Source organism: Antedon bifida, chromosome 1, assembly GCF_963402885.1.
Source record: "Antedon bifida chromosome 1, ecAntBifi1.1, whole genome shotgun sequence".
Taxonomy (NCBI): Eukaryota; Metazoa; Echinodermata; class Crinoidea; order Comatulida; family Antedonidae; genus Antedon; species Antedon bifida.
This window is the reverse complement of record NC_136226.1, coordinates 17,972,543-17,993,816: the sequence shown is the minus strand read 5'-3', so window position 1 is coordinate 17,993,816 and position 21,274 is coordinate 17,972,543. Positions and strand designations below refer to the sequence as shown.

Here is a 21,274-nt window from a genome sequence, read left to right as displayed (position 1 = left end):
TCAAGTTTCTCAGACTTTACATATTTATATTTATTGTAATGCAATACTTTTTTGTTAAAAAATGTGCAGAAGTAAAGTTTTACATTGAGAAGAGCTATTGAGGATTTGCATTCAGTTTTCTCTGGCCATATCTCCATAACCCTTTTTTTCAAAATACTCGGAATATAATTATATATTTATATTCTTTGTAATAGAACATTTTGACGAAATGTAACTTTAGATGTTTTTGTCCTACTCTGACGTAATTTGTACTTTGATTAAGTACATTAAGAATACTTACGTAGAATACTGAAAATGTTATATTTTAAGGTTCTAATTGCCGCTCTTTTCAATGTTAAGATATCTTCTAACGTTATTGTGAATGTTAATCGAACGTTAGATGACTGTTTAATTTAAAAAGTGTTTTCTAATAGTTACTTTTACATTTGATTGTGACTGTCCTTTTAACGTTCGATAAACGTTATTAAAAATACGATAGATAAAGGTTTTAGAAATATTTATGTATTTTAACGTTACTATACAACGTTATTCTAACATGAACGTTGTTAAAAAGGTTCACTGGAAGTTACTTTTTGAACGTTATTCTAAATTTCCTTCTAATGTTCGATAAACCTTATTAAAAACATTCTGGTTAAGTTAGTATTTAAACATTATTGTGAACGTTCTTTCAATGTTAGATAAAGGTTTTAGAAATAGTTATGTAACATTATATTTAAATGTTATTATGAAAGTTAATCTAACATTAGATGAACGTTGTTAAAAAGGTTCACTGAAAGTTACTTTTAAACGTTATTCTGAATGTCCTTCTAATGTTTGATAAACGTTATTTTTTGTTCTTTTTGCTGGGAAATAGCCAGGTGTTTTATATACAACACTGAAAGTTTTTAATTAATATTAATTTACACATTACTATTATACTGCATTTGGGTTCATGATTGACATTTTTATCACATCTTATATAATCTAATGAATTTTAAAAAGAAAAATATATATTAAAACTACAAAATTGTGCATGCTCAGGGAATTATTGATTTTCAGAACTAGTGAACGGAAGTTACTAATAATAATATATGCGTACCGGTGTTCATGCGTGTTATACAATTGTTGTTCTAGTGAAGAATTTTATCGAAGTACAATAAATGTAGGCCTATACATTAATTAATGAATATTACACAAAGCGTTTAAAACATCTCATTGAGTTTACTGACTTTTAATTAATTAAGCATTTAAAACATAATCATCTAATAAAATAACGTAACAAACTACAGTAAAATGTCTAACGGTAACCATGCCAATTTATACTTAAAATATACAAAGATGTATTTTGTTATCACAAAAAATATACTTGCTTTACTCTTTTACTCTAACGTTCTATAAACGATAGATAAGCTGGGTGACCAAGCAACTGAACCAAGCACTACATTTGCCATCTATGACCACGTGATAATGTATTGCCGGCAGTAGTTGATTTTTTAGTTTTTTTCCAAGAAGAACAAGCATTAGGAAATAAAATGGAATTTGCCAAAAAAAAGCATAAAGAATCAACCTCATTAACTCAATAATTACTCTGATGGTATTGATGTAACATGTTTTAGTTCTCTTTTGGAGCTCCAGTTTCTTCTTCTTTCTTCTTCTTCAGTTTCAGGAAAATCTATTGGAATAGATAATTTTAGTGAAGTGAATGGGATCAGGAAAATGAATGCAGTGCAATGAATTTCGACTGTATCTTTTACTGTCGTCCAACGTTGTTTACATAGATAATTTTACTAGAAATGTTCGCGCTTTGCGAGACCTGCCTGATTACTCGAAAGATTACCGTAGCTAGAAACATGACATATGAATCATTCAACCATAAAATATATATATATAAAAGGCAAATTACTGAAAAAAATAACAATGCTGTGGATATCAGTTGCTGGATATCAATGGAGATCAAGCTAAATAAAAACGGAAGTAAAAACAAAATCTCGCACTCATTATTGTTGATTTCTATGAAGGGCACTCAAATCAGTGTGTGAATATGAAATTGTTTCAACTATGAAACCATCCTTTAAAATCTTATGAAAAATCGGGCAATAAACTTAATCCTGCTAACAAATATAGAAATGACTGAGTGAAGTAGGCCTACGGCTTAGTGTTCAACTCGAGTTCCTCTTATCTTATCTCCCAGTCAATAGTGTAAAAGGGGTAGGTCTTCAGTACGTTTTGGAGATGGTGAGCGTCATCTTACACAGAAACGACACGAGTGTGAGAATGCTTCCCTTTTAGAATAGAGTGGGGAAATGAGTCTTTTGCTTGAATTCACTTTCTGGTTTATCATTTACATGTAAATCAGCTGAAAAAAATGCATGACTGACTTTGGTGGACTTTTCAGAATAGGTAAATTAGCTCGCTCGATGCACAAGTGTAGCCTACACCTAACCTAAAGTTTTACTAGACACTTGGGTCTTTGTAGTGACTTAAATACTGCGGGACAGAATAAAGGTGAGTGTATATCTTTCTATAGTAGGCCGTTACAGTGCTACCTAAAATCACATTAGCGGTGATAGCAAAAGCTCGGATTTGTTGATATTGAAGAAGTGATCGGTTGATACCGAAGTATTTCGTCCTCCAAAATCTATTGACTTTATTGTACTCGCGGTGCAATTTGTTAGTTTATTGAATTTGGTTACTAATTTATTGAAGAATATAATATACCGGTGTCGATTAAATCACGCAGTATTGTGGCATTTGGGTTAGTCGATACGTGGTCTACCACTGGGAATTGTACTGTGTGTGTGGCCCGGCCAACACCCTTAATTTCATACTAAATGTTGTTTCTGCCACTAAATTAAAATTGAGTCTCATTTCATCGTATACAATATTCATATTTATACGTATATATAGAAGTCCAGTCTAGAAGAGAATATTTGTAAATTGGCACAGTAGTCACCAATAGGCCTACTATACCGCACACAGATAAGTGTAGATATGTTTCTGAGCATGCGCAGAATGCATTTCTGATTGGCTAGTTGCTTGTGGTGCGCGCGTCATGAGAGCAGGGAGATGTATCTCTCTCCTGATGAGATGTACGAAAGGAGGCCAACACATACTGTGCTCGGGAAAAACCCGTCATATGGGTCGTCGATTTGTTCATAATTATTGCGTTTTTCCATAATTTAAGGCCAAATTATAATTTTGCGTATACAGTAGTTTTGTTTTTCAGTGTAGTACCTTATTTATCTTCATTTCCGTATACGTCTATAATATTAGGCCGAAATTCCGTAGTAACAGAGACATACTGGTAGCAGAGCAAATTTTGCTTCTTTCTGCAAAATGTCCTATAATTAATTTCTTTGTTTTATATTTATTATTTATTGTACAGTTTATAGTGGATAAATGAAAATGAATTTTGGAAATTGTGGTTTAAATTAACTGCTGACGTGTTTAGCATTTAATTAAAAATAATACAATTTAACGTTTTCCTCGATATTTATAGCAGCAGCTATTTATTTTGTCTAACTTTTTTAAATCATTAATTGATAATAATTATAATAATAATTAATTTACATTAATTAATAATATTTTATTTATTGCCGTACCAGAAGTACCGCATTGACGAAAACAAAAAAAAAATTTTTTTAGTTAGTGTGTTTTCTAAAAAAAAGGCACAGAGAGCAGGGACAACTACCCCCCGGATAACTACCCTCTTAGGACAACTACCCCCTAGGACAATTCCCTCCTAGGACAATTACCCTCTAGAAAAACTACCCTCTAGCTACCCACTAGGAAAATTACAATTGGCCCATATGACAACTACACCTTTGGACAACTACGATTGGTAACCAAATTAACAAGCTGCTTCTTTTGGTGCAAATTGTATTGTAAAATCAAATTGTGTGTGAAGAGAGGACTACGAGGGCGTTGTACCGGGTCTAGGACAACTACCCCCTGGACAACTACCACCCGGACAACTACCATCCGGACAATAACCCCCTGGACAATCACCCTCCTAGGACAACTACCCACCGGATAACTACCCTCTTAGGACAACTACCCCCTAGGACAATCACCCCCTAGGACAACTACCCCGTAGGACAACTACCCTCTAGGACAACTACTCTCTAGGACAACTTACCCTCTAGGAAAACTACCTTCTAGCTAACCACTAGGAAAATTACAATTGGCCCATATGACAACTACGCCTTTGGACAACTACGATTGTAACCAAATTAACAAGCTGCTTCTTTTGGTGCAAATTGTATTGTAAATCAAATTGTGTGTGAAGAGGGGACTATGAGGGCGTTGTACCACACTATACATTAACAATATTTGACGTGAAATTATTAAAATATCGACTTATGTACTTAAGATTTGTAGTCTATTTTGTAGCGATATTTATTTTTTTTAAACTTACAAACTATGAAAAACGATTTCCTCAATTGGCGCAGTTAGCTATGTTTTCATAATAGGAATACTAAGAAATGTATGAACCTGTCAAACGGGAGAGAAAGAGAGACATTGATTTTCAAATCGTCTAATGTAATCAATTGATTAATAGTGTATTTTTTTTTAATCTAAAGTAAAATTAGGAGGTTCTTTGCTGTAGAATACGAATTGGAATAAAATAAAATAAGTAGAAATGTTTAAGTCATAAATACATCATGGATATTATTATTCTTTAGGTTCTAAAAACCTTTATTGTCCTATTTTCTCAGGAGTGGGGAGAAAATGTAAAAAACAAATCAATTAAAGTTCTTCTATGAAGTAGTAACAGCCAAACCAATATTACATTATTACTGGACTTGTAGTAGTAAACGTATAATGTCATTAACCAGCATGACATAAGCTCTTACAGTAAAACATTTGTTTTGATAAAGAAAAAAGAGAAAAAATTGGGCCAATTTTATCGATATTAAGGGGCTGCTCCAGTCCCACTATCTTACAACTACCCTCTAGTCCAACTGCTATGCCCCTAGGACAACTACCCCTCTAGAACAACAACACTCTCTGAACAACCACACCTATACACCTTAGGTTATAATTACGATCTTGTAAAACTTAGGGAGAGAGATTGATCTTAAATGAAAGGCTGTTTGATTGACTGGTGCAGCTAGGTAAACTGTATGTTCCTAGATTTATATACAGCATCTTCATGTCACACAAGAAAAAAATAAGCCCATCACTTTATTTTTCAAGATTGGAATACGTTTTAATAATTTGATCGATTCTCGTTTAATGTAAAATAACTGCTGACGATACGCATATTAAACAAGAAATATTTCTTACAAAAAACGCTGCTCACTTATTGACGTAACAGTTTTAAAGATATATTGTCCCTCTGAAAAATATTTTTTATTTCAAATTTATTTTTGAATGTGTCAATTTATTGTCACATAATAGTTATTTAACCTGAAAAAATGTAATTCAAAGCAAAAAATACTTAAATTGTCTGTCAGACAATGGTTTTTGAGTTATAATTAAACGTTTCTTTTCTCTTTTTATATGTGAACAAATATAAATTGTATTTGTATAATCTGTATTTAATATCAGTCACTTAGTTTATTTTATTGCTAAGGTCAAGTCTGGGGGTCACTTCATCAGCATAGATACTTCAAGTGTGAAGTATCATGGGACACATAAAAACCAGAAATGCTTTGGGATTTGTCGTTCAGACTCTTTTCCCAGACGTTTTGTGGGACTATAAATTATAGTCGAGTATGCATTTTCGCATTTCTGTCATCCTTAGATATATATATAAACTTTATTTAGACACGAGACTGATGTACAGCACAACGTTCAATCAACATTGATTGTTTTTACACAAGTTCGTGATACTGTATTACAAAAAAAAAAACCAACACCATATAAATACGAAAGAAACGAAAAAATTGAAATTGAAAAGAAACAAAATTACAGCAGAATCCCCTTCATCTGACACCTCTATTTAGGGTACACCATACCGGTACTTCCCGTGTAAACGGGAACCCTTATCGAAGTGTATAATTTATGGGGATTCTACTGTAATACATAATAAATCTTTTTGATTTCATTTACCTTAAAATAATAGTGATAAAACACACATTTTACATGGTATTTAGCCATTTTAAAAGTTGGATGTACACCATCGTAGATTACCATACCATTATGTTTTACAATGCATTTTTCAGATACGTTTTAAACAACTTAACTGAATTTGGAAGGGTATCAACATTGAGACTATTCCATATAATTGCTCCACGATAAGACAGACTTCGTTTTTTAAAATCGGTTTTTGGCTTCGGGATGAATAGATGTGTATCACTGTGCCTTAGATTATAATTTATATCATTGTATGTAAATACATTATTTAGGTAAGGTGGGGCATTATCTGTCAAAACCTTATATATAACCATACAACATTCATATCTATCTTGATAAAATAAAGTTGACCAATTAATTTGTCTTAGTGCCTCACTACTAGGTGTGTCACATGTTAGACCACACACGATTCGAGCTCTTCTGTTTTGGATAGTTTGAACTCATTTAATTAGATATATAACTTCTGCTTACTTTTCCGGTTTATTAATGAGTCATCCTCCTGGGACGTAGCGGGCTAAAGCAGCAGCGTGAAAATTCAAAAGCTTTCATTTAAGATCAATCTCTCTCCCTATGTTTTGAAGTTCAGTAAGTTTTACAAGATCGTAATTATAACCTAAGGTGTATGTGTCATAATATAGATGTGGTTGTTCAGAGGGTGTTCTTGTCCTAGGGGCATGGCAGTTGGACTAGAGGGTAGTTGTCCTAGGAGGGTAGTTGTCCTAGGAGGGTAGTTTTTCTAGAGGGTAGTTTTTCTAGGGGGTAGTTGTCCTAGGGGGTAGTTGTCCAGGTGGGAGTTGTCCTAAGGGGGTAGTTCTCCTAGAGGGTAATTGTCCTAGGGGGTAATTTTCCGGGTGGGAGTTTTCCTAAGGGGGTTTGTCCTAGAGGGTAATTGTCCTAGTGGGTAATTGTCCGGGTGGTAGTTGTCCTAGGGGGTTATTGTCCGGGTGGTAGTTGTCCTAGGGGGATTATTGTCCGGGTGGTAGTTGTCCGGGTGGTAATTGTCCTAGGGGGTAATTGTCCGGGTGGTAGTTGTTCTAGGGGGGTTATTGTCCGGGTGGTAGTTGTCCGGGTGGTAGTTGTCCTAGGGGGGTTATTGTCCAGGTGGTAGTTGTCTGGGTGGTAATTGTCCAGGGGGTAGTTGTCCGGATACGGAATAAACCATGTGCAATTCTAGTAGAGTTACATGTCATAGAGTTAAGCGTCAGACAGATAGATGCACTATTAGACTAAACAACACCGACGCCACATACATGACCAATGAGTACAGACACTAACCCAACATTCACTTCAGTAGGTGAGAGGATGCATTCTCCGTGTGGGTAATTCATTCTCACCACCAGAATCATTCATCAACTACAGTCATCCTCCAAGCACGGGAACATAACACAAAAGTATGTACAACATCAAAACAGTTCAAGACATGTACCAGTATATTGAAATCCCTTCACCATGCCTTCAAAGTAATTGCACCTGGTCATTTTGCTAACACCTTCATCTTTTAATTATTGTGCAGCGGCACAACATCTATAAATGTACAGGTAGGCATCTATCTCTAGTAAAAATAGGTTCTGTAATTATCTATTGTATGCGTGTTAAAGGCTAGGTGCGGGCAAAAAAATTCTATTGATCATACATTCTAATAATTATCGATCTATAATTTAATTAATTGGGATTTTATTTGTGTTACACGATCTTGTTGAAAATAAGCACTTTCTTATAAGTAGTAGTCCTAGTAGTAGTAGTTCAAATTACACAGTAAAATCTCTATTCTTTTGTACACAAATTTTGTAAATAGAGAGGCATTTTAAAAAGCTATGAACACTAAACGGTGTGGTAAAAAATGTTGACTAAATATAGGTAATATAACTTGAATTTTACATTTCTGGTATTTTAATTCAACTTCAGTTTTTTATTTTCATGCTATAGCAAAAATTATCCACCGTATATCCACCATCTTTTTTCACCTTCTAGGGAGTCACTAGACATGTTATTACATTAGGTTAACTACCTAAAAACTACTGAAAAAAAGTCTTTCTGGTTTTTATGGCAGAATATTGCCAAATTTTGTATTTGACCATATTAAGGGAAATTCATGTTTTTTCGTCTTGATTTCTGTTACAAATATTTGATTTATGTACAATTAACCAGATATTATATTTAAAATTCATGCCTGTACCTGAGCTTTAAGGTGCTTATTTGAGGCAAATCCTTGATGAACAATAATTCCCTTTTAAGTATAATTATTGAATATAATTTATTTGATTTCTTTGCATAAACAAAATGCACTTCTATACAGTAATATTAATAAATAGGCTAGTCAATTTAGCATTTTGAGTGAAACAAATTGCAAACAGAGATTTTTTTTTTAAATGGTTACATATGATAAGGTGATTATTTTTTGAACATCACACCTCTGACACTCATCCCGAAATTATGCAAATTAGCTTAAATATGCAAATTAGGGTGAACTTACAGGGTTACCATATCTTAAAAACTACTAATCGTAGAGAGTTCATTTTTGCACAGTCTGGTTCAGAATATATATATATATTTGCTCTAATGAGACATTTTACAAAAGAAGTACCAAATTTTGACCCTTGACCCCATTTCTCAATATTTACATAAATATGTGATTAAAATGTCTGTAGAGACTTTATTTTGGACTCAATGACTTGGATATTGTTTTTCAATACCCACCATAGAACTGTATTATAATTCCCAAAATCACACCCTCGTCACGCACCTCGAAAGTATGCAAATTAGTAGTACAAGTAATATTAAATATGCAAATTAGGGAGTGAGATTACAGCGTTGCCATATCTCGAAAACCGCTAATGCTAGAGTGTTGATTTTTTCACTAAAATATTTAAAATGTATATATTTATATTTGCTGTAATAAAACATTTTACAAAAAAATGCCCGGAAGTATGACATTTGACCCTCGACCCCATTTCTTAATATTGCATATATATAATGAAAACTAAAATGTCTGTAGAGACTTTGTTTTGCCCTCAAATGACTCGGATACATGTTTCTAATAGCCAACATAGGAATGTTTAGTAAATCTCAAAACCACACCTGTATCACTCACCTTCAAAGTATGCAAATTATTAGTACAAGTTACATGAAATATGCAAATTAGGGGGTATAATTACAGGTTCCTATATGTATCGAAAACCGCTAAGGTAGAGAGTTGATTTTTTCAAAAACTTGTTCAGAATGTACATATTTATATTTGCTCTAATAAAACATTTTACGAAAAAATGACCGGAAATACAACAATTGACCCTTGACCCTATTTATCAATGTTTGCATACATAATGCGACTAAAATGTCTGTAGATAATTTTTTTGACTCAAATGACTCGGATAGCATAGCAGCATAGGACCTTGTTGAACCCACAAATGTGAAAACGCCCACAAATGTGAAAACAACCACAAATGTGAAAACGCATCACCCACAAATGTGAAAACAACCACAAATGTGAAAACGCATCACCCACAAATGTGAAAACAACCACAAATGTGAAAACGCATCAACCACAAATGTGAAAACACCGCCCACAAATGTGAAAACGATCATCGCCCACAAATGTGATAACGCCCACAAATGTAAAAAAAAGAGAGACTTTTTCGCCCACAAATGTAAAAAAAATCAGATCAAATTTAATGCTAGATTCAGACAATTTTGATCGAGTTAATACATTATATCATGATTGTATTGAGTTGTTTCAATAATTGTTTGTTCACGATACGTCTGTTAGGGTCGTCGTTAACACGTTGGATTATTATCATTTGCTGCTCGTGCGCGCGATATTTGCACGTTAACTCGTTTGTTTAATGAACGTAATAGTTCAAGACGATATTTGTTATTTGCTGCGCGCGTGCACCATACTTCAAGGTCAAGGCCATGTTATATCATTGTTGCTTTTAGTGTGTGGTTGTTGGCTTACTATTATGTACGTATTGTTATAAGTCGATGCTCGATTCGATGTTTTTGTGCGCGTACACAATACCACAAGGTCAAGGTCATATATACTATTGCACGCGCGCAAAACATCGAACATCGACTTGAAACTATACGTACATATCAGTAAGCCAACGAGTTAACAACCACACACCACAAGTAGCAATGGTATACAAGTCATGACCTTTGTAGTATCGTGCACGCGCACAAAAAACATCGAATCGAACATCGACTTGGAACTATACGAACATAACAATAAGCCAACGAGTTAATAACCACACACTACATACAAGTAGCAATTTAACCTTGACCTTTTAGTATCGTGTACACGCGCAAAAAAACATCGAACATCGACTTATAACAATACGTACATAATAGTAAGCCAACAACCACACAGTAGAAGCAACAATGATATAACATGGCCTTGACCTTGAAGTGTGGTGCACGCGCGCAGAAAATAACAAACATCGTCTTGAACTATTACGTACATTAAACAAACGAGTTAACATGCAAATATCGCGTACACAAGCAGCAAATGGTAATAATCCAACGCGTTAACGACGACCCTAACAGACGTATCGTGAACAAACAATTATTGAAACAACTCAATACAATCATGATAATAATAATCGATCAAAATTGTTTGAGTCTAGCATTAAATTTGATCTGATTTTTTTTACATTTGTGGGCGAAAAAGTCTCTTTTTTTTACATTTGTGGGCGTTATCACATTTGTGGGCGATGATCGTTTTCACATTTGTGGGCGCTGTTTATTACATTTGTGGGTGATGCGTTTTCACATTTGTGGTTGTTTTCACATTTGTGGGTGATGCGTTTTCACATTTGTGGCTGTTTTCACATTTGTGGGTGATGCGTTTTCACATTTGTGGTTGTTTTCACATTTGTGGGCGTTTTTACATTTGTGGGTTCAACAGACCTCTTTGTAATTCCCAAAATCACATCTTTGTCACACACCTTGAAAGTATGCAAATTATTAGTAGGAGAGGTGAAAGTTGCCATATCTCTATCGGTCATTAGCGTTTTTCGAGATACATAAGGCTGTAATTTGCATACTTTCGAGGTCATTTGAGGCCAAAACAAAGTCTGTACATACATTTTAGTTGCATTATATGCAAATATTGGGAGATAGGTTCGATGGTCAAATGTCATACTTTCGATAATGACCCAGACGGATACAGGTTTTCTATAGCCAGCATAGAACTGTTTAGTAATTCTCAAAATCACACCTCTGTTACTTTGCTTGAAAGTATGCAAATTAGTAATACAAGAAAGTTGTCATATCTCTCTCTCGGTCATTAGCGTTTTCGAGATACATAAGGCAATTCACTGTAATTTGCATATTTCATATAGCTTGTACTACTAATTTGCATACTTTCGAGGTGCTTGACTTATACTGGCTATATAAAACCTGTATCCGAGTCATTTGAGGCCAAAACAAAGTCTGTACATACATTATAGTTGCATTATATGCAAATATTGAGAAATAATAATAATAATATCCTGGATATATATAGCGCCTAATGTTGTGAAACCTCTAAGCGCTGTACATAAACTAATACGAAAAAAGGGAATTCCAACCATGCCCAAAAAAAAAAAAGCGATTCGTCGCTAACCAGGGATCGGTCTAATTCCGGTCAATTTTTTGTAAAATATTATATTGGAGCAAATAGAAATATGTACATTCTGAATACGGCTGTGAAAAAATCAACTCTCTAGCATTAATCGTTTTCGAGATATGGGAAGACTGTAATTTCACAACTTATTTGCATATTCATGTAATTTGTACTACTAATTAGCATAATTTTGAGGTGCATGACGAAGGCGTGATTTTGGAAATTACAAAGCGGTCCTATGCTGACTATAGGAAACATGTATCCGAGTTATTTGAGTCCAAAACAAGGTCTCTACAGACATTAGTCGCATTATGTATGCAAACATTGATAAATGGGGTCGAGGGTCAATTGTTGTATTTCCAATCATTTTTTCGTAAAATGTTTCATTAGAGTAAATGTACATTTTGAACAAGTTATTGAAAAAATCAACTCTCTTGCCTTAGTGGTTTTCGATATATAGGAACCTGTAATTTCACCCTCTAATTTGCATATTTCATGTAACTTGTACTAATAATTTGCATACTTTGGAGGTGAGTGATACAGGTGTGATTTTGAGATCTACTAAACAGTCCTATTTTGGCTATTAGAAACCTGTATCGGAGTCATTTGAGGGCAAAACAAAGTCTCTACAGACATTTTAGTTTCATTATATATGCAATATTGAGAAATGGGGTCGAAGGTCAAATGTCATACTTGCGTTCAATTTTTTGTAAAATGTTTCATTGGAGCAAATAGAAATATGTACATTCTCAATACGGCTGAAAAAATTAACTCTCTAGCATTAGTGGTTTTCGAGATATAGGACAACTGTAATTTTTTCCCCTTATTTGCATATTTTATTTAAATTGTACTACTGATTTGCATACTTTCGAGGTGTGTGACAAAAGTGTGATTTTGGGAATTACAAAGTGATCCTATGCTGGCTATTAGGAACCTATGTCTGGGTCATTTGAGGGCAAAATAAAGTCTCTACAGACATTTTAGTCACATTGTATATGCAAACATTGAGAAATGGGGTCGAAGGTCAAATGTTGTACTTCCGGTCATTTTTTCGTAAAATGTTTCATTAGAGTAAATATAAATATATACATTTTGAATAAATCAGTGAAAAAATCAACTCTCTCGGACTAGTAGTTTTTGAGATATGGTAAACCCTGTAATTTGACCCTAATTTGCATATTTAAGCTAATTTGCATATCATCTGGATGAGTGACAGAGGTGTGATGCTCAAATTTTGATCTCCTCATCATATATGACCATTTAAAAAAGTACCAGGTAACCAAAAGGTAGTGGGGTTATTTGCTGCGGATCCAATTTATAAACACAATGCCGGTGGGCCTGTATGCCGTATGTTTGGGTTCCGGGACTCATCCGAATCCACCATTCTACTACAGTTTATATAGATCAGTAGTTAACATACTACTAATGTCTTTCAATTTAAATTAAAAAAATCTACTAGAACTTGTTACTCCATTTCACATGGTTTATTCATTGTACAAGCAGCAGAGGACAATATAGTATATTCATAAATTTCCCTACATAACATACAGTAGGCCTACTATAAAGTTGAATAGCTTTAAATCGCATAAACAGTGCTGCTAATGTCTTTAAATTTAAATTAACATTTTACAGAAGCATAATATGACAAAATGCCACCTTCTGTGTTTAAAATTAAATTTCCTTTCCATTTGAGACAAAACACGATGACATTTGAGGTCACTGACCATTGATCCAAAAACTGACCGTTCCCCAACCCTCACCCGATCTCACATTTTGTTGGTAAATGTTGACACCCATACCTACCAGAATCAAGGGAAATTAGCTTCTTTTAGATTTGTTGACAGATTGGCCTTAAAATTGTCTCATTTTGGGATACTATTTATTTCAACAGAGATGACCTGTTAAGAGCATTTGCATATATACACTGGCCTATCGGTATCTGCAATTCCACAATGTGTAGGCCTACCCATCTTGTTTGCTACGTATTTTTATATTTAAATTAAAGATCTTTGCAAAATGACCTTGCGAGAGGGGTGCATGAACAAATAGGTTGGTCTTGACGGCATACTTATAGAGTAAAATATGAATTGGATTAAAATGACGTAGTCATTTATAGAACACAATAACATTATTATGTTCTACTTTCATTTCTTTTTTTGACGTCAACTTGTGAATAGACAAATAAATAATGTAAATGGCACTTAACAATGCATTTTTTTTTAATATGTAGATCAAGAGTACAGAAATTGCGATATGTTTTCGAAGTCAAATTGTTTCGCCACATTGACAGGAATTTGCTGTTTCATGCTTATTTTGGTAAAAATGCTTATTGGTTTTTATTTTTCCGATAGATTTTCACAGCTATTGACAATGTTGGGAGAACACGTTTCTTTATTTTCATATTTTGTAATGCTATGACACAGATGATGGTATAACATGTCAGTGGGTGTATACGATTGATGTTTCAGTGTATGTTGTACTACTGCTTAAGCTACTAATTTTGCTGAAGCAAAGTCAGCTGCACGCTAATAACACTTCTACCTTTGAAATCATTATAAGCTGCTAATTTTTCGAAAACTCAGCTGCAATGTACGCTAATCAACTGCTATTTTGCAAAATCACGCTTTTATAGTCTATGTATTATACAGTATTCCAGAATATGTAATTAAGTTATGTACCTTTTGGTACAATATATTATTTTTAATTATCTATCAACTACCAACCTAACCTAACCCTCTAAATAACCTCTCAACAATCTACATATCTTAAGAATCTCTCTTAATTCAACCAAAAAATTAACAACCTAACCATATAGATAATCACTCAGCTAAACCTAAAACCTCTTAATATTCTTCTCAATAAACTGAACATAAAGGCCCTGTCACATCTTGACGATTTAGACAGTAAGTCCAAAAACGTTTCAAAGTTTCTATAAAACGCTGGAATTTTCCATTATTTTACATGTACATGACGTATTCATAACGCGTTGGACGTGTATATAACGTACACGGAACGTGTACAGGAATTTGCGATACCTTATGGTTAACCTACACCAATAACATAGGCCTATTAATAGCGTTTGCAACTTACCTATGCAGAACGATAGATTTACTTACGCATAACGGGGATGACCGACCGCGTGTCCAGAAATTGTAATGTAGTTTGTTCGTTTATGTAATTTATCTGTTGTCATTGATCATAATTCATTGTATATATTTTATGATTTTCCAAATAACTTGAAATCAAATTGATTTATTCTCCTTCCCCTCTACCATCCTTGTTAGTTACTGGGTTAATCAATTATACGTAGATTTTCGTTTTCTTACCCACGCCTCACACATACACCACCGCCCTCTGTGATAATTTCTAGATCCACAGGGCGTGTATTTGTGACGAATACTAATTATACATAATTAGATGCTGTCCATACGGTAGCTATAAGTTAGAAACATGTTCTTTACGTTAGACGGTAGTTCGGAACACGTCAGACACGCCTACATGCGTCAATATAAGTGGGAAATAAGCTTGAGACACGTTAATCATGAGTTAAAAACATGTTAATCATAAGTTAAAAACACGTTTTTCGTTCGCTGGAATATCATCATGGAGTAACATACAACGAACGTGTGTCAGCACCTTTAGACTTACTCATAACGTATATCCTGATGCGTACGGAAGGTATGAATCATTCGTCGAGAAATGTTGTGCATGCATAAGTCAGTGTATTTCTATGATTTGTCATACGTCGGAGATACTAAATTGTCAAGGTGTGACCTCATTCAATTATTAAATTAACCTAACCCTCTTTAAAATACTGCTAACCCTCTAAATCTTCTCTCAACTATCATTCGATTGTAAACCTCTGACAACCCTTAGTAGTTCCACTAGCAGGTTGCAGCACAAAATACCAACGCACTATACTAAACATATTCTTTAAACAATAATTAGATTTGGAAAGTACCAGTGTATGGACCTACTAGTACTGCATACAATCGACCGAAGTTCCGAGACAAAGTAAGTATAATACTAAAACTAACTAAAAACTAAAATTAGAAGATATGGATGGCGCCTATGGTCAAACTTTGTTTTGACACCAAAACTGTTTACATATCCTTACTTACCGGTTGTCAACATGATAATTATTATTAACATATTTTTTTTTTGAAAAATAGCCAAATTGGGTTGAAGCACACTGGGGAGTATGTTGTTCCTCACGGCACAACAATTCGGAACTATCCATATCTGAAGTATTTCAACCTTAATACCTATTAATCTTGTACCATTTTATCAGTCAATTTCAGTTTCTCCTACTGAGAAAACGGTAACAGGGGCATTAAAAAGCAGAAACCAAACGGTAACAGAGGCATTAATAAGCAAAAACCAAACGCATAAGCCAGAAGCACAAAATAATTACGAAGGAATGATCGATGTAAAGAATACAGTTTATCGTTTAAAGAACCCAGACATACCTGTCAAAGTTGGTGATTTCTTCAGTTTAATCATACAGACTCGCGATAGATTTGGTCGAAATTGTACAAGAGGAGGTGATTTTTTCTATACAACGATCAATTCAAAAACAAAGACTAAGAACAACAATGCGGCAGGAAAAATTACAGACTTCAAAAATGGTACATATGAAGTGTTGTTTTTCGCTGGCTGGCCTGGTGTCATTGGTATAAGCATTATACTTGTACATCCATCTGAAGCGGTAGATTTTATTGAAGAGAAAATTTGGCCTATGGAAAAAAGGATAACGTGGAAAGGATATTTCGAAAGAAAAAGTACAGAAGTGACTGACTGCAGTTTCAGTAAAACTATATTGCTTAATAAGTGTAACTACAGTCATCCACTAGCTTTGGGAGAAACTGCATTTTATTGCGATAAACCAAACGTGTCTTCGTGCGATAGTTTAAGCTGGCTTAAATCAGACGGATCTCATGTCACTGGACTCTTCTCCAAGATATACTCATCTTATCAGTTGCCTTTCATGTAAGTATAACACACTTGTTAACCAGATGACATCTTTCTCTCTCTTGGCATCTCTCGCTCCCTCCTTTGCCTCTTTTTCTCTCCTTTTCTCTGTCTTTCTCTCTCCTCCTCCCTTCTCTCACTTTCTCTCTATTTATCTCTCTTTATCCCCTTCTATAATTGTCTCTCTCTTTCTCGCACTTTCTGTTTCTTTCTGCTCCTTTCCATTTTTTTTTTTTTTTTTTCGCTCGTTCGTTTCTCTTTTAGTTTTAACGTTTTGTTTCCTTTTCGTTTTTTTTTCTTTTTCGTTTTCTTTCCGTTTTCGTTTATTTTCTTTTTTTAGCTTACGTTCCTTTCCCTTTTCCGTTTTCTTTCCTGTTTTATTTTTCTTTCTTTTTCTTTCTTTTACTTTTCTTTTTCATTTTCCTTAACTGTTTTTCTTTATAGATTAATTATTATCGTGTTAGTTATTATTCTTTGTATTAGGTCTAAATGGTTTGAAAACATCCCTTTAACGAAAAGGTGAAAATGTAATTTTATTTGAAACTGTACAAATTCATATTTCTTTTAAAATAGGAATGTTGCCTATGCACGTTTGCTTGGCGGTATACAATTACTCAAAATCAGCCAAGAAGGTAACGACATGTTCACAGTTTTTTTATTTTAACAAGGTGGAAGAGTATAGAAACTTTATTTCTGGAATTAAATTGTCTAGTAGCATACCTAAATTGAATAAATACTGATTTTAGCATTATGAATTCCATGTGCTCTTTTCCCATAGTTTTACCTATAAATATAAATTATGTTATCACAATGAAATTATTAGTAGATTTATATGGTTAGGCCTACATCTAAAATGACCATATTTATTACCACCTTACGGCAAAATATAGAGTAGGAATTCTTTTTATCCAAATTCTATTTTCAATTTTATTCAACATGTTGTACGGCGGTAATTTTTATTACTTAACTCATAATTCTATATTTTTTTTACATAACTGTTTATATGATCTGTATTTTAAGTGTTTTTAATGTGACAATGCCAACCGGGAAAGAAAATGTCAAATACAATTATTGTAATAAATATATATCTTATCTTATATATCTTATAGGAAATTCGACATTTATGAGCAACCTGACATTACCGGAATGCAAGAAAGATTTACCCAGACCTCTCAACGATGGGTTCTGGACAAATAACGTATGGACCTCATTACAATGTAAGACAAAGCAATGGACAAAACAAGAAATTATTAAATGCATGAAAGGAAGACACATGATCTTAATGGGCGATTCTACAACACGACAATGGGTAGAATATCTGTTGCCAATGCTGGACATTGCCAAGAGCAAAAATACTTCAAGACCTAATACTAAGCACATTCGACATCATAGTGATATCTTGACATTGGATTACTATTTCCATCCGTATGCTATCGGTAGACGTATTCAAGTCTACCGTGATGGTACTTGGGAGTACGAAGTGTTAGATAACCTTAATTCAAGTACTTGCAATTATGTAATTGTCGTGAGCCCATGGGCTCATTATACCCAATGGAAAAAAGAAAGTCTATTCGTCCGGTTGCATCTATTGCGGGAAACACTTATACGATTTATGAAACGCTGTCCAAACTCGCAAGTACTAATGAAAACTCCACACCCTCGCAGGCACAAGGACAAGATTTCCCTAATGTATTCTAGTGACAGGCTATTATATGATATTTACGAGCAATATTACAGCATGTTCTGGGGTTTAGGTATTCATATGATAGATATATGGGATATGAACCAGTCATATCCTACATCAAATGTTATACACATGCCGGGACCTGTTATATATCAAGAACTATTTTTAATGTTTTCGCATATTTGTAAAGTGTGAACTGAAAATATATTATCGATGTTTTTTCCGTCACAAACAATTTAGAAACAAAAACGAGACACAAAATAGATTGATTTTCACTACACCATACAGCCTAATATTTATTTTCACTCCCATTAGTTGCCGTTGTATTTTCGTAGCTACAATTTTTCCGATTTTCAAACTGATAAAAAAACATAAATCTCAAAACGTTTTAGTAGCAAATGTATAATATAATTATTATATAATTATTATTGACAATTAAAATTAAAGTTTAGCTCAAATATTTATTATCAAAATTTAAACTTACACTTTTAGACATCCAAAACTCATCAAATTATTTAACAGCTTGAAAATAAAATGAAATTTTAAATATCACCTAAAACAAACACTAGAACATTTATACTTGGCTGTTCTATTTTGTACAGTTTGTACTCTTTTTAGAAAGCTCGAGCCACAAGTACCCCAGATTACACTACAATAAGTTAAATGTTGAATAATAATAATAGAATTTGCAATATTTCTTAATATATTATTTTTAAAAATGTGTCTACATCGTTTAAGCATACCTAAACCTTTTAGAGCCTTCGCACGAGTATATTCAATATGGTATTTCCATTCTTAGCGTTTCATCAATGTTTACACCAAGATGTTTATGTGGACAGAACGTTATCTGTTTTCAATTTTGGAGAGTTTCTGACTTGATCCTATTAGCATAAATTCTGATTTTAAGATGTTAAGACTTAGTTTGTTATTCTTCAGCCAATCATAAATGTGTTCAAGCTCATAGTTCATTGTTTGATAAATTTCATTTTCTGATGCATAATATACAATAGTGTCGTCTGCATACATACTAAGTTGGGGCATTTGATGACCGTACGTTCAGATAACATATCATTGACATTTGTGAATTGGGATCTTTCAGAAAGGTAGCTTTTAAACCACTGTATTGTATAATTACTAAGTCCATATAATCTTACTTTTTTGAAATCAAGCATGCATAGACCGACCATCCTGCCCTCATCGATTTTACTGTACCAATTTTCAGTAATGTTGGCAAGTGCTGTAGATGTAGAGTACGATGGACGAAAACCAGATTGATTTACATATATTAGGTTATTAATATTTAAATATGTATATAGTTGATCAAATTGAAATTGAAATTACTGGTAGTATAGAAATAGGACGATAGTGTAATATATTCATATTAGCAATTTAACGACTGGATTGGAGACTAATAAAGGAGTTCTACTAGATGACTGAACATTAGCACATGATTTCTTATTGAAATACATTCCCAGAGCACAATATATAACAGATATTTACTTGGGTTCGAGTTATCACCTTTCTTAAATATGGGTTTTACCTTTGCAGTTTTCCAATTTGTAGGAAAACAGCATGTAGTAAACGAATGATTTATAATATGCGTAATAATTGGGGAAATCGTTTGAGCAGCTATTTTATAAATATATGGGGGTAAGTTGTCAAACCCAGTAGCTTTATTTGTTGGAAGATTGCTCAGATAGCTAAAGACCCATTCACATGACACGAGTTCAAAATTGAATACCTTGTCTGTGAAGGGTTCTCTTCCATCATAATCAATTTTACTTTTGGGTTTATCTATTCCTGCTACAAGACTGGGACCTACGTTTGAAAAAAAATTGATTTTTTATATCATCCGTTGATTTTATAGTATCATTACAAAAATGATGTGTGACTATTCGTATTTGATAGTATGATATGTCTTATTACATTCCATGTTTTTTTAACATCGTTTTTATTTTCGTTTATTTTGTCTTTAATAAAATCTGACTTACTTTTTAAAATTAATTTGTTGCATGCATTTCGACATTTACGGTTTTTTTTCCAAAATGTTTGATCATTAGAAATATTACATATTTTTTTTAATTTATCTCGTTCTCGCATCTTTTTAATAATATCTTTACCAAGCCAAGGAGCCGTTTACTTTCTTATTCTATGTTTTTTCATAGGAGCATGTTTATCAATTACATTTATAAGGTGATTTTCAAGTAGTTGAGAACTTTCGTCCACATTTCCACTATTTATAATTTCATTCCAATTTATATTTTGGAGATCAGAGATAAAGTCATTTTCATTAAATCTTTTAAAATTTCGAACAAATTTGTACTTGTGTTTCTGTTTATTTACCGTGTCATGGTTTATTCGTTTTCCCAATATAGCGTATATCATGGAGTGGTCACTGAGACCAGCATGTATAACGCCAGATTGTGAAACCTTTGAAACGTTGGTAAAGAACATTACATCAATAAGCGTTGAACTATTGGTTATACGAGTAGGTTCATGTATGACGGGCTCAAGTTGAAAGTTCGTAGTAATTTCATTTATTCTTTTGGTGTAACAATGTGGTTCGATAGATAGGAGGTCGCAATTTAGATCCCCCATCAACATGAACTCTTTCTTTTCTAATTCAATTTTACGTAAAATATTTTGTAGGTGGTCAAAAAGACAAGTAGTTGAATTTGGTGGTCGATACCATAATATTATTACAAGGGGTTTACATTTATTGCGCATAATTTCAACAGATATAAGTTCAAGTTCAGCACACATTAGGTCATTCCTTATTCTATGTACGGTATTTTGATTTACGTAAATCGCAACACCACCCCGTGTTTTGTTTTGACGATCACGCCTGTATATTACATAATCATCAACCTGGAATTCCTGATCATTGAAGGTGTTATTTAAAAACGTTTCACTTAAACCAAAAACATCGACATTACTTTCATTTCAAATATGTTGCATCT

The 21,274-nt window shown here is 33.5% G+C and overlaps 1 protein-coding gene across 1 annotated transcript; it reads left to right on the top strand.

The window, feature by feature from the left end:
- The first annotated feature begins 2,464 nt into the window (after nucleotides 1-2,464).
- Nucleotides 2,465-18,509, top strand: LOC144852557 (NXPE family member 4-like). Its single transcript, XM_078710452.1, has 6 exons — nucleotides 2,465-2,484; nucleotides 13,890-13,975; nucleotides 15,608-15,673; nucleotides 15,951-16,648; nucleotides 17,204-17,262; nucleotides 17,740-18,509. Exons 2-6 carry the CDS (start codon nucleotides 13,913-13,915, stop codon nucleotides 18,507-18,509), a joined length of 1,656 nt encoding a protein of 551 aa, XP_078566578.1. The 5' UTR covers nucleotides 2,465-2,484; nucleotides 13,890-13,912.
- The last annotated feature ends 2,765 nt before the right edge of the window (nucleotides 18,510-21,274 follow it).

What these genes read in the sequence shown, in the direction of transcription:
- LOC144852557 (XM_078710452.1), top strand. Translation starts at nt 13,913, where the DNA reads ATGTTTTCGAAGTCAAATTGTTTCGCCACATTGACAGGAATTTGCTGT. An exon ending in TCTTATCAGTTGCCTTTCAT is followed by an intron (nt 16,649 to 17,203) that starts GTAAGTATAACA and finishes CTTTTAAAATAG; the next exon opens with GAATGTTGCCTATGCACGTT. An exon ending in ACTCAAAATCAGCCAAGAAG is followed by an intron (nt 17,263 to 17,739) that starts GTAACGACATGT and finishes TATATCTTATAG; the next exon opens with GAAATTCGACATTTATGAGC.